The 11,534-nt window shown below is 60.1% G+C and overlaps 5 protein-coding genes across 5 annotated transcripts; 3 read left to right on the plus strand and 2 right to left on the minus strand.

Moving 5' to 3' along the window:
- Positions 1-57: 57 nt before the first annotated feature.
- On the minus strand, positions 58-2,252 carry ITR2_2 (myo-inositol transporter; the record flags this gene model as incomplete). The annotated part of the gene is made up of 8 exons (XM_028624667.1): positions 58-624; positions 688-931; positions 984-1,212; positions 1,268-1,378; positions 1,431-1,792; positions 1,839-1,863; positions 1,912-1,976; positions 2,020-2,252. 8 exons carry the CDS (start codon positions 2,250-2,252, stop codon positions 58-60), a joined length of 1,836 nt encoding a protein of 611 aa, XP_028474835.1.
- A 621-nt stretch (positions 2,253-2,873) lies between these two features.
- EHS24_009379 (uncharacterized protein) lies at positions 2,874-4,530 on the minus strand (the record flags this gene model as incomplete). Its single annotated transcript, XM_028624668.1, has 2 exons — positions 2,874-4,298; positions 4,363-4,530. The coding sequence occupies 2 exons, from the start codon at positions 4,528-4,530 to the stop codon at positions 2,874-2,876; spliced, it is 1,593 nt and encodes a 530-aa protein (XP_028474836.1).
- Positions 4,531-5,277: 747 nt separating this feature from the next.
- EHS24_009380 (uncharacterized protein) lies at positions 5,278-6,708 on the plus strand (the record flags this gene model as incomplete). The annotated part of the gene is made up of 2 exons (XM_028624669.1): positions 5,278-5,338; positions 5,396-6,708. The coding sequence occupies 2 exons, from the start codon at positions 5,278-5,280 to the stop codon at positions 6,706-6,708; spliced, it is 1,374 nt and encodes a 457-aa protein (XP_028474837.1).
- A 597-nt stretch (positions 6,709-7,305) lies between these two features.
- On the plus strand, positions 7,306-8,110 carry EHS24_009381 (uncharacterized protein; the record flags this gene model as incomplete). Its single annotated transcript, XM_028624670.1, has 3 exons — positions 7,306-7,762; positions 7,808-7,916; positions 7,978-8,110. 3 exons carry the CDS (start codon positions 7,306-7,308, stop codon positions 8,108-8,110), a joined length of 699 nt encoding a protein of 232 aa, XP_028474838.1.
- A 938-nt stretch (positions 8,111-9,048) lies between these two features.
- On the plus strand, positions 9,049-11,360 carry NCP1_2 (NADPH-cytochrome P450 reductase; the record flags this gene model as incomplete). Its single annotated transcript, XM_028624671.1, has 2 exons — positions 9,049-9,267; positions 9,321-11,360. 2 exons carry the CDS (start codon positions 9,049-9,051, stop codon positions 11,358-11,360), a joined length of 2,259 nt encoding a protein of 752 aa, XP_028474839.1.
- Between the last annotated feature and the right edge of the window lie 174 nt (positions 11,361-11,534).

Consider the following 11,534-nt stretch of genomic DNA (forward strand, 5'->3'; position numbering starts at 1 on the left):
GGGCCATTTTTACAGCATGCAGTTCACATCTTCTCTTCTGTACAACTCTCCGTGTTTCTAGTCGTCACGGCGGGCCGCCGCCTGGGCTGCGATCCTCGCTTCGCGCGCTCGCGCCACCTTGTGTGCGCGCATGGCCTTGCTCTTCTCGACGCCAAACCCATCGCTAAACACCTCGTACACCTCTTCCAGGCTCAACCCGGACGTCTCGGGATAGACGAGATAGCAAAACACCCACCCGGCCGCACACACGCCGGCATACAGCGCAAACGCGCCTGCGGGGCTGGCCCTGTCCATGAGGCTGAGGAACGTGGCCGCGATAAGCAAGTTGCACGACCAGTTGGTCGCGGTGGCGACGCTCGTGCCGAGCCCGCGCACCTCGAGCGCAAACAGCTCGCCCTGCTGCCAGGGAATGTTGCCGCAGCCCGTCGCGTACGCCGCCACGAACAGGATCATGGACGCCAGCACGCCCGTGGTGAGTGTCGGCGGGTACGCTGTGCCGGGGACGAGGACGCCGCCGGTGGATTTCGTGAGCGCGTAGAATGACGCTGCGGCGAGCAGGAGCGCAAGGCACATGATGGGGATGGTGTACAGCATTGTCGGGCGGCGGCCGAGGGGGTCGACGATCTGGGCGGGAACATGGTGTCAGCTGGCGTGTGGCGATCATAAACTTCAGCTGTGAACACTCACCCTCAGAGCCACGAGTGTGAAGATGAAGTTGACCCCGGCGATGATCAGGCCGGTGGCGGTAGCGTTCTTGAACCCCAGCATGGCGAAGATGGTGGCAGAGTAGTACATGAGGGTGTTGAACCCGCATAGCTGCTGGAGGGCTTGGAGGCCGCACCCGATGACTGGAGGGTGGTCAGCTGGGACCTGCGGTCCGAGGAGGATAGCTTCAGTAGGCCTGTGGGTCCGCGTAAACCGTTTTTGGCCGCTGTTACAGAATGACAATATTAGTCGTACAGCGGCTCAAGGTCGCCACAGACCCAGTCCAGACACTGCACTCACCAAGGGCACGTCGATGTGTCCCGACTTTGACCAGACTCGCCGCGCGCTGTGCCCAGGTCGTCCTCGCCTCAATGTCAGCAGACTGCCGCACTGCCGCGGCCATGATGGCCACTTTGCGCGCCACGTCGTGCGGCGTGGCCAGCGGATAGATCCGGCCGAGGATCTTGTGCACTTTGCGCGTGTCGCCTTTGAGAAGCAGGATGCGGGCTGGGTACGCGTCAGGATGTGCGCAGAATACAGAGTCGCTGAGGTGAGGGCTCACGGCTTTCGGGGAGGAAGACGAGGGCGACGAGTTGGACGACGGCAGGCGCGGCGCCGAGCCCGACCATCCATCGCCAGCCGCCGGGAGCGCGCGCAAACGCCGCGCCGATGGCTGTAGACGTCAGCAGCTGTCCAACATGTCGGCCATCGCAGCTGCCGCTCACCATATGCCACTACCTGGCCAAGGGTACACGCCACCGCGTTGATCGTCACCAGCCTGCCGCGCTGTCTTGTCGGCGCCAGTTCTCCAATGTAGAGCGGTGCGATGCAGCTCGCCAGGCCGACGCCGACGCCCACGATGAACCTGCCCACCACCATTGAACGGACAGTGTGGCACGCGGCCTGGAGACCAGCTCCGAGCACGAACACAATGTTGGCAAATGCCAGCACGCCCTTGCGGCCGGTATAGTCGCTCGCGGCGCCGGCTACGAGGCCGCCGAGCAGCGCGCCGCAGGTGGTCGCCGATGTGATGAGCTCCTTCTGGAAGGTCGAGAGCGGAACGCCGAGGTCGGTGCCGATCACGACGCTAGGGTGTTAGCTTGGACCACAATCGAGATGGTGCAATAGCTTACAGAGTGCCGGAGATGACGCCGGTGTCTGTCGCGAGTCAGTGGATATTCTCTGTGCCGTGTAAAAGGGGCGTACCGTAGCCAAAGAGCATGCCCGAGATTGCGGCCGTGCCGACCAAGAAGCGGACAAACGAGTTGATCCTGCCGTCAGTTGGGGTGAACCCAACAGTCGCCGCCCACTCACTCGTCCTCGCCGGGCACAACGACCGCCGCCTCATCTACCTCGCCCTTATCCACGTCCTCCAGCGGGCCAAGGAGCGCCAGCGCGTCGTCCGACCCATCTAGCCCTAGGCCGCCGTGACCGACGTTATCGTCGTCGTTACTGTTGTTGTTGTCGTCGTCATCGTCGCCAGGACCGCCCAGTCGCGGGCTGGTCGGCGCGAGCGGGAGCGGCGTGTACTCGCCTCGACTCGGCATACTGTACACGAGGAATTGCGTCGTACTATGTGTGCTGTTGCATGGAGAGAAATCGACCGAGGCAGCGGTGGTCGCTTGGAATGGATGAATGGAGTGGACGTACAAGACGAGACACGAGATGTCCGATGGTCGGAAGTGTTGGCTGTGGGCACCGGCGAGAACGGCCCGATGATCCCTCGAGCTCTCCAGAAACCACTTAGGCAGGCGCCGACTTCGTGCCGAGTATCATAGCTTGTTTCTCGTCTCCTCAGGACGACAAATGGCCCGAGCTGGTGCTTTGTGCTTTGTGCTGTGCAGCAGGCAGCCTGCGCATGCCCCCACCGCTTTGCTTTCCTGCCGAGAGGGTGCACAACGTCCTAGATCTCCCGTGTCCTGTGTCACTTTTGGTGCTGCGGTGGGTGATCACTGGACGCCACCTGGGGGGCTTGGGGATTGTGGCGGCGATAGGCACAAGATAACTGCTCTGGTGTGCTCCAACGCTACCAAGGACTGCAAATGCATACACTTGAGGCCGGCTCTGTAGCCTCTGTCTGGACCACTGCTTGTTTGATTGACTGCTGCGTGCTACATCCCTCTTTCCCTCGTTCCCTCTCCCCCTCTCTCCCCCTTCCTTCCCCGGTCCTAAGCAGCGGGGGTCTTCTTGGAGATTGACGAGGCAATCTTAAGGTCGTTACGGCTCTTCTCGTCCTGGATCCACTGCTCAATGGTGTCCGGGTCACGGGGCACGAAGCGCATCTTGAATGGCTTGGGCGTGGCCGCGAGCGAGTACGTGTTCTTGCAGGCGGTCTCGGGGTTGATGTCATAGTCCTCCTCTCCGGGCTCGAGCTTGAAGAAGTAGACGAGCTTGGCGAACGCAGAGTACATTTCACGGTTGGCGAGGTGCACACCGACGCACATGCGGCGGCCGATACCAAAGCTGTAGTGCGGCTGGTGGACCGCGTCCTCCTTCTCCAGGACGTGGCGCTCGGGGCGGAAGTTGGCAACGTCGCCGTAACGCGCCTCGTCGTGGTGGATGGCCCAGGCGTTGAAGAAGACGGTGGTGCCCGCGGGAATCTTGACGCCGTGGTAGACCGAGTCGGTGATGGTGGCACGAGGAAGCGAGAGCTTGAGAACGGAAAAGTAGCGAGCGCACTCGCGGTAAAGACCAGAAATGTATCCCGAGGCCTCCTCGGTGGCGTCGGGGACCGAACCGCCATAGACGTTGTTGACCTCCTCGTATGCCTTCTCCCAGATGTCGGGGCGCTTGGCAAGATATCCCACACCCCAGAGCATGGTGTTGCCGAGCGTGTCGAGACCGGCCGAGACCATGGAGAGACAGATGGACGAGAGCTCAATGGGGGTAAGCTTGGCCTCGGGGTCCTTGAGAATAGCGCCAGTGATGCAGGGGACGTCGGTGCCCTTGGCGATACGGTCCTTGAGGTCCTGGAGCAGCATGTTCATGTACTGGTCGCGACGGTCACGGAAGCTCTTGGCATTCTCGACTCCCTTGTTTCCCGTAGGGAGCTTGCGGAGGAGGGGCACGTAGTCGGACCATGAGGAGGTGGTGGAGCGGACGTTGGAGACACCTTGCTCGACGGTGATAATCTCCTCGAGGAGGTCATCACCAATGCTGTCGAGGCGCATACCATAGTTGACACCCAGGGACGTGTTGAGCGCAAAGCGGGCCATGTACTGGTGCGGGTCGAGCTCAATCTTGCCACCTTTGCCCTGGACATATAGGTCCTCGATGAGCGCAAGGGTCTCACGGTCGACAATGGGGATGTACTCCTGGACGTTGGCCTTGTTCAGAGCAGTGGCGGCCGCCTTTCTGCGGCGCTTGCACGACTCGTCCCAGGGAGAAGTACCGATGGTGGTGCCGGCAGACGACGAAAGGACTGTGTGAAAGTTGTGGAATTGCGGGCGGTCAATGTAGACACCACCCTGGTCCGAGAACAGCTCCTTGGCAGCCTGGGCAGTGTTGATGATCATGACCTCGCGCTCGCCCATAATGACCTTGAAGACGTCACCGTACGTCTTGGACCACTTGTGGAACGTCAGAGCAGCATCCTGGAAGAGAGAAAGACGGGTCAGCCTGAGGCACGCGCGCACACATGTCCACACAACCACTCACTTTGCCCATCTGCGGCAGGTTGCCAAAGATGGGGTAGGGCGTGGGTCCCTTGAGGTGAAGCTTGCCCTTCTTGTAGCGCAGGTAGTCGAGGACAAGGATGGCGACGATGACACCACCAGCGAGGAGCTGGAGGTTGGTCGAGCTGAGGTCTGTGGAGAGTTTGACCATGGTGGCAGTGGAGCAGGCGAGGCGTCTGTCTGCTTTGGTGGTGGTGGGAAGCTGCAGACGAATAGAAGCAGTCGCAATGGGGAGCACTGTTTCTGGGCCCCCCAGTCTGGGGCTACATATAGTTAGTCACAGGTCACGAGACGGCTAAACCTGGTTGCTGTAAGCAGCAACACGAGGTCGTAGCTGTAGTGTTCCTTTTCCAACAACTGGCTGAAGTCCGTTCGGGTCTGCGTTTGCTGGGCAGCTGGCAGCTGGCCTGAGCCTGGATGATCTGTATCCGAGCGATAGTTCAAGTTGGCGGGCCGGCCGACGTGACAGCAGCAGCCCACAGGCACCGCGGGGGGGTGCACCGCGGGGGGGTCGAGGTGCGTTGGAAGGTCCGTCGCTGTGGCCCGCTGGGAAGAGTTGGACGACGACGACTGGCGGGTCAGGTGGTGTGCATGCAGCGTCATGGCCCACCGCCGGATGCCCACTTTGCCGCCAAAACGTGGGCGAGGGGATGGCTCTCGGTTCTTGCAAAGTGGCTAAACCAAGATTTCATGGCATTCCCGGCATCACCTCTCGGCTTCTACAAGCTGCTGGCCTGTTGGCTGCTGCTGCTGCTGCTCGCCAGAAACGCGCATGCCCGATGGGAGGGAGACTCGCTGCGACGGGCGTGTGAGATGCACGTCATCTGGTTAAAAGAGTCGGCGAGGGTCCACTTTCAACCTCCAACTTCCTCCATTCACCACAAACACACTGTCAACAATGGGTGCTCAGAACGGATCCACCACGACATCGACCAAGCCCGAGGACCTCAAGTACCAGAGTGAGCATCATTTGCCTAGCATATCACTCTTCCTCCTCGCTGACATGAGCTTCCTAGATGGCTTTGGCAACTGGCAAGAGTCCGAGGCCGTCCCCGGCTCCATCCCGGAACGAGGCTACGCTCCCCAGAAGGTGCCGCACAACCTCTACACCGAGTGCTTGAGCGGCACCGCGTTCACCGTCCCACGCGACCACAACCAGCGCGCATGGCTCTACAGGCTCCAGCCCTCTGCCGGTCACGAGCCGTTCGTCCCGTACAAGGGCCACGAGAGCATCGTCTCGTCCTTCTACCACTTTCTTCCCGAGATCGAGCCCACTCCCCAGCAGCTCCGTTGGGACCCCCTCACCGTCAAGGGTGCCAAGGACAAGAACTTTATCGATGGCATCCGCACTATCGGCGGCGCCGGCGACCCGCAGATGAAGGACGGTCTCGCCATCCACTGCTACAACTTTGGAAAGAACATGGGCAACACGTCGCTGTACAACTCGGACGGCGACTATCTCATTGTCCCTGTCACTGGCGACCTGCTCGTGACCACCGAGTTCGGCAAGCTCCACGTCCCATCCAAGTTCTTCTGCGTCGTCCAGCGCGGCATCAAGTTCAAGGTCGACGTTGTGGAGGGCACCAGCGAGGACGGTCTCGCGCAGGGCTTCATCCTTGAAATCTACAAGGGCCACTTTGTGATTCCCGAGCTTGGCCCCATCGGCTCGAACGGTCTTGCCAACGCCAAGGACTTCCAGACCCCCGTCGCCTATTACGAGGACAATGACGAGGAGCACATTGTCGTCAACAAGTTTAGCGGCAAGTTCTTCCAGTTCAAGCAGAACCGCTCGCCATTTGACGTCGTTGCGTTCTCCGGCAACTACATTCCCTACCGCTACGACCTGCGCAAGTTCAACGTCATGGGCAGCGTCTCGTACGACCACCCAGACCCGTCCATTCACACGGTCCTCACGTGCGTCTCGGACGTTCCCGGTGTCGCCGTCGCCGACTTTGTCGTCTTTGCGCCCCGCTGGATGGTCATGGAGGACACCTTCCGCCCGCCCTGGTTCCACCGCAACGTCATGAGCGAGTTCATGGGCAACATTTGCGGCACGTACGACGCAAAGGCCGAGGGATTCATGCCTGGCGGCGCGTCGTTGCACAACATGAACACCCCGCACGGCCCCGACGCCGACACGTACAAAAAGGCGACCACGGCCGACCTCAAGCCCCACAAGCTCTCCGACGACTCGTACGCGTTCATGTTCGAGACGTGCTACCAGGTCGCGACGACCAAGTGGGCCGTCAGCGAGTGCGGCAAGGTCCAGCCCGACTACTACAAGGCCTGGGCGGGTCTTGAGCGCATCTCCACCATTCCTCGGCCGTAGTTTATGTTTGTAGTCTCATTCCGTGGGTAATAGCGCGACTGGCCGAGGAGAGAAGACGAGTAGTTGTAAGAATACACTCTGCATGCATCGAAATGGTTTTCACGAACTCCATGTGGCTCCTGCAATCCCATCGTTCTGCACTGCAGATGACAGTGACCACGGCCAGTGTAATCCACCACTGTCGTCACCGGTCTGCTTCAAATCCCAGCGCGCTTGACCGCCAGCGGTGGTGTAGATTTCAAGTTGCCGGCTACAAACGACGCCAGCCGCGCCTACGCCAACAAGGCTGGGTGGCCGCCCAGCTGTGCACTACGGGACAGAGCGTCATGCGTCTACCTGAACGGCCCATGCACGGCCGCAGCTCGGGCCGATGGCCCTCGCCGCGACTGGACGCCGTGGGATGCTCTGGGATCATCGGTTCACCCCCAACTCGGTTTGCCCGGCGGAAGTACAACCGCCGTACAGATCAAAGCCCACCCGTCGTCGCGTAGTCGGGCCATCGCGACCGACAAGATGTATAACACTCTAACCCTCTCTACACTTGGGTACTAACGTCTGCTTTCTGCTTTCCCGCCTCACCACTAACTCTTGTACACCATGACTGTGACCACCGACCGCAAGTTTACGCTGTATGGCTATTTCCGCTCGTCTGCCTCTGCGCGCGTCCGCACCGTCATGGCCCTGCACGAGATCCCGTACACCAACCACCAGGTGCACCTCCTCAAGGGCGAGCAGCGGAGCAAGGAGTACCTCGCTGTCAACCCCTCGGGCACTGTCCCCACCCTCTCCATCACCGAGGCGGACGGCAGCCAGTGGTCCGTCGCCCAGTGCGTGAGCATCATGGAGTACCTCGACGAGGAGTACGGCGGCCAGTCCAAGGTTGGATACCTTCTCCCGCGCAATGCGCGCGACAGGGCCATGGTCCGCAACATTATCGGCGTGCTGGTGTCCGACCTCTTCCCCTGCCTCACGAGCGGGACGCTCAAGCGCCTCAGGTCGTATGGCGTGGACGACGCTGCGTGGGCCAAGGAGTGCTCGGCGGCGTTCGTTGAGGGTGAGCTACGAATGCCGTGTTGTGAAGTAAGCTGACAAAGTGTAGCGCTTGAGGGCCTGCTCAAGCGTACATCCACCTCGGGCAAGTACTGCTTTGGCGACAGCCTCACCTTGGCGGACGCGACGTTCTCCCCGCAAATGGAGACGGTGCTTCGGTGGGTACATTGCTCCCTCGCAGTGGTCTCGTTGCCATGATCCGAGCTGACCTGCATCCAGTTTTGCACCGGATGTCCTGCCCAACTACCCCACAGTGTACTCCATCTACCAGCATGTCTCGCAGCTGCCGCAGGTCGTGGCAGCAGACTACAAGCACCAGCCTGACACGCCGGAAGAGCTTCGTGCCAAGTAGAACTGTAGTGTATCGGGGTTCTGTAGGAAGGAAGAGTCACATGCAAAGCTTTAAAGAGCAATGAAGTTTGTGTGCCGTTCGTTGTAAAGCACTGCTAGCACGTCTGGAAGCCTTGCACATGTTGGCTTTTGGCCTCTGTTGTTGGTCAGACGCAACTGAGACATGAACTGTCAGGGTTGATAACCGAGCTCGGGTACTTGGACGAACCACACTAATCACCCACAAAGTCACCTCTCATCGACGCTTCATCCCCTACCTCTTCTCCTCTGATCACAGGTGTACCACCCATAGCATTGTGTTCGTTTACGTCTCCCCGCCTCTATGCAAAGCGGTCCTATCCTACTCCGTTGTTACCATGGTTCATCCTCAACATCGGAAGCACCGGCAGTCCCCCAGGGAAGATAAGATGCACAACCCTGAGCCCACACACTGCACACGATCAAAAGTCGACAACAACACCGCAGACACACGTCCCATACGGCCGCTGCACACCGCGGTGGACGGGTCCGCGCGGCCCAGTTTGTGAAGAGCGTGTATACGCCACCTAAGCAACCACACAACTAGAATTTGCTGGACGCTGTGGCTAGTTTACTCTCCCGGCCATCTGGTGAAGATGACGGGTAAACCATGTTCCTCCATATCCATTTAGGTTTACGTTCCTAATACGTCAACGACCGTCGTTGACGTGGGGTAATGGAGTCCCCGGCCGCGGAGTCGGTTGCGGGGCTGCGAATGCATGTCGAGAGCCACGGGTGTGGGCGTGCGTACAAGTCAAGGCTGAACCTGGTTTGGCCGCGCTTTCTCATCGGCCGGCGGGATCGACCACAGCTAGCAGCTACAGCCGTCTAACGATAGTCGGGAAAGGTGGGCAGATGGCAGATAGATAATAGAGGACACCACCGTGGCAACAGCCCCAACCCTGATTCAACTACACAACAATGGCTGACATCGAGATTGATCTCAACACACTGGCGCTCATCCTCGCCGCACTCTTTGTGTTGTGGTATAAGCGCGACTTGCTGGGCTTTGGCGGCGACGACAAGCCTGTTGTTGCGGCCGCTGCTGCCTTTGACGCCGATGGCGAGTCCAAGCTCAAGGTCGGCAACAAGGCATATGAGGAGACGGACGATGACTTTGTGGTCAAGATGAAGCGAGGCGTGAGTGCTAAAGTGCAAGGCGAGCAAGGAATTGGGCTGACGTAGTGTTTTAGAACAAGCGCCTGGCTGTCTTCTTTGGGTCGCAGACGGGCACAGCACAAGAGTATGCTCTGCGGTTGGCCAAGGAGGCCAAGTCTCGCTTTGGCATCTCGCCCCTCGTTTGCGATCCCGAAGACACCGAGCTGGCCACCCTCGACCGGGTGCCCAAGGACAAGGCGGTGATCTTCGTCATGGCCACGTATGGAGACGGTGAACCCACCGAGAACGCCGAGAGCATGATCAGCTTCCTCGAGGACGAGAACGTCGAGTTTAGCAGTGGCGGCAATTCGCTCGAGAACCTCAACTACGCCATCTTTGGGCTGGGAAACAAGACGTACCAGCAGTTCAACGAGATGGCACGCCGTGTCGACAAGCGACTCACTGAGCTTGGTGCCAAGCGGATCGGCGAGCGTGGCGAAGCCGACGAGCTCCTCACGATCGAAGCCGGGTACCTCGACTGGAAGGATGACATGTGGAAGGCATTTTGTCAGCGCCTCAACATCACCGAGGGTGAAGGCGCGGGAGACGCTGCCGACTTCTCCGTCGCCGAGGTTGCCAGTGCGCCCGTGAGCAGCGTATTCCAAGGCGAGCTATCGTCCCATGCACTCAAGACCTCCATCATTGGCGAGGCGCAGCCAGGGCAGTACGGTCCCAAGAACCCGTACACCTCCCCCGTGACCGTCGCACGCGAGCTCTTCACCACCAATGCCGACCGCAATTGCATCCACATGGAGCTCGATATTGCAGGTACCAACATATCATACCAGCACGGAGACCACGTTGCCATCTGGCCCTCTTCCCCCGACATGGCTGTGGAGCGCTTCCTGTCTGTCCTTGGCCTGCGGGACAAGCGCGACGTTGCTGTCGATGTCACGGCTCTCGACCCAGCTCTGGCACAAGTTCCCTTCCCCACACCCGCCACCTACACATCCATCTTCCGCCACTACCTCGAGATCTCTGCGCTTGCGTCTCGCCAGGCTCTCGGTACTTTGGCAAAGTACGCCCCCAACCCGCGCGCCAAGGCCATGCTTGACCGTTGGGGCCGGGACAAGGACATCTACGCCAAGGAGATTGAGGGTGTTCGTATCCGTCTTGCCGAGGCGCTCCAGCTTGCCACGGGCGATGACCCGCGCGACCCCACAAAGGCCACAGTGTGGCCCATCCCCTTTGACGTGATCCTTTCCATCCTCCCACGCCAAAAGCCGCGCTACTACTCCATCTCGTCCAGCTCAAAGCTGCACCCCAACACCATTCACGTCACCGCCGTCGTGCTCAAATACCTGACTCCAGCCAGCCAGCTGCACAACGATAACCCACGCTGGATCTATGGCTTGACCACCAACTTTCTCCTGAACGTCATGGACTCGTACGACCAAAAGGCCGCCGGTGGCTCGGCACAAGTCCCCATCCGTCTGGAAGGCATGCCCACCACTGTCCCCAGCTACCGTATCGGCGGGCCGCGCGGCGCGCACACCATCCCAAGCGGCTACGCTGTCCCCATCCACACCCGCCGTGCACCGTTCCGCCTTCCTCCCCGCCAGACCGTCCCCATCATTATGATCGGCCCGGGAACCGGTGTCGCCCCCTTCCGCGGCTTTGTGCAGGAACGCATCGCGCTCGCGCGCACCGCGAGGGAACGCAAAGGCCCCAACGCGATCGACGACTGGGCACCCATGTGGCTCTTTTACGGGTGCAGGCGGGCCGACGAGGACTTTCTGTACCGCGACGAGTGGCCCGGATACGCCAAGGAGCTGGGCGAGGACAAGTTTATCATGCACACGGCCTTTTCGCGCGGCCCGGCACGCAAGCCCGACGGCAGCAAGATTTACGTCCAGGACCTGATCTGGGAGCAGAGGGATAAGCTGGCCAAGGCGATCGCGCAGGGCGCGTACATTTACATCTGCGGCGATGGGCTCAACATGTCCCGCGAGGTGGAGCACACGTTTGCCAAGATTATGGCAGAGTACCGTGGTGGCACGGTCGAGCTTGAAGGTGTGGACGAGGTGAAGAGCCTCAAGGAGCGTAAGAGGTTCTTGACGGATACCTGGTCGTAAGCCAGTTGTACATTGTCGGTAGTGATCTTGATGAACTGCATGGTCATGCCAAAGAAGTGTCCCTTGGCAGCGTCCATCCTAAAGCAGCAACAGGTGCCCTCTGTTTTCAAGGCAGGGACCATTACTCGGCGTCGAACTGACCACATGTGCCACACCGATCGTATAAGGGTCATT

Source organism: Apiotrichum porosum, assembly GCF_003942205.1.
Source record: "Apiotrichum porosum strain DSM 27194 chromosome Unknown scaffold_9, whole genome shotgun sequence".
NCBI classification, from domain to species: Eukaryota; Fungi; Basidiomycota; class Tremellomycetes; order Trichosporonales; family Trichosporonaceae; genus Apiotrichum; species Apiotrichum porosum.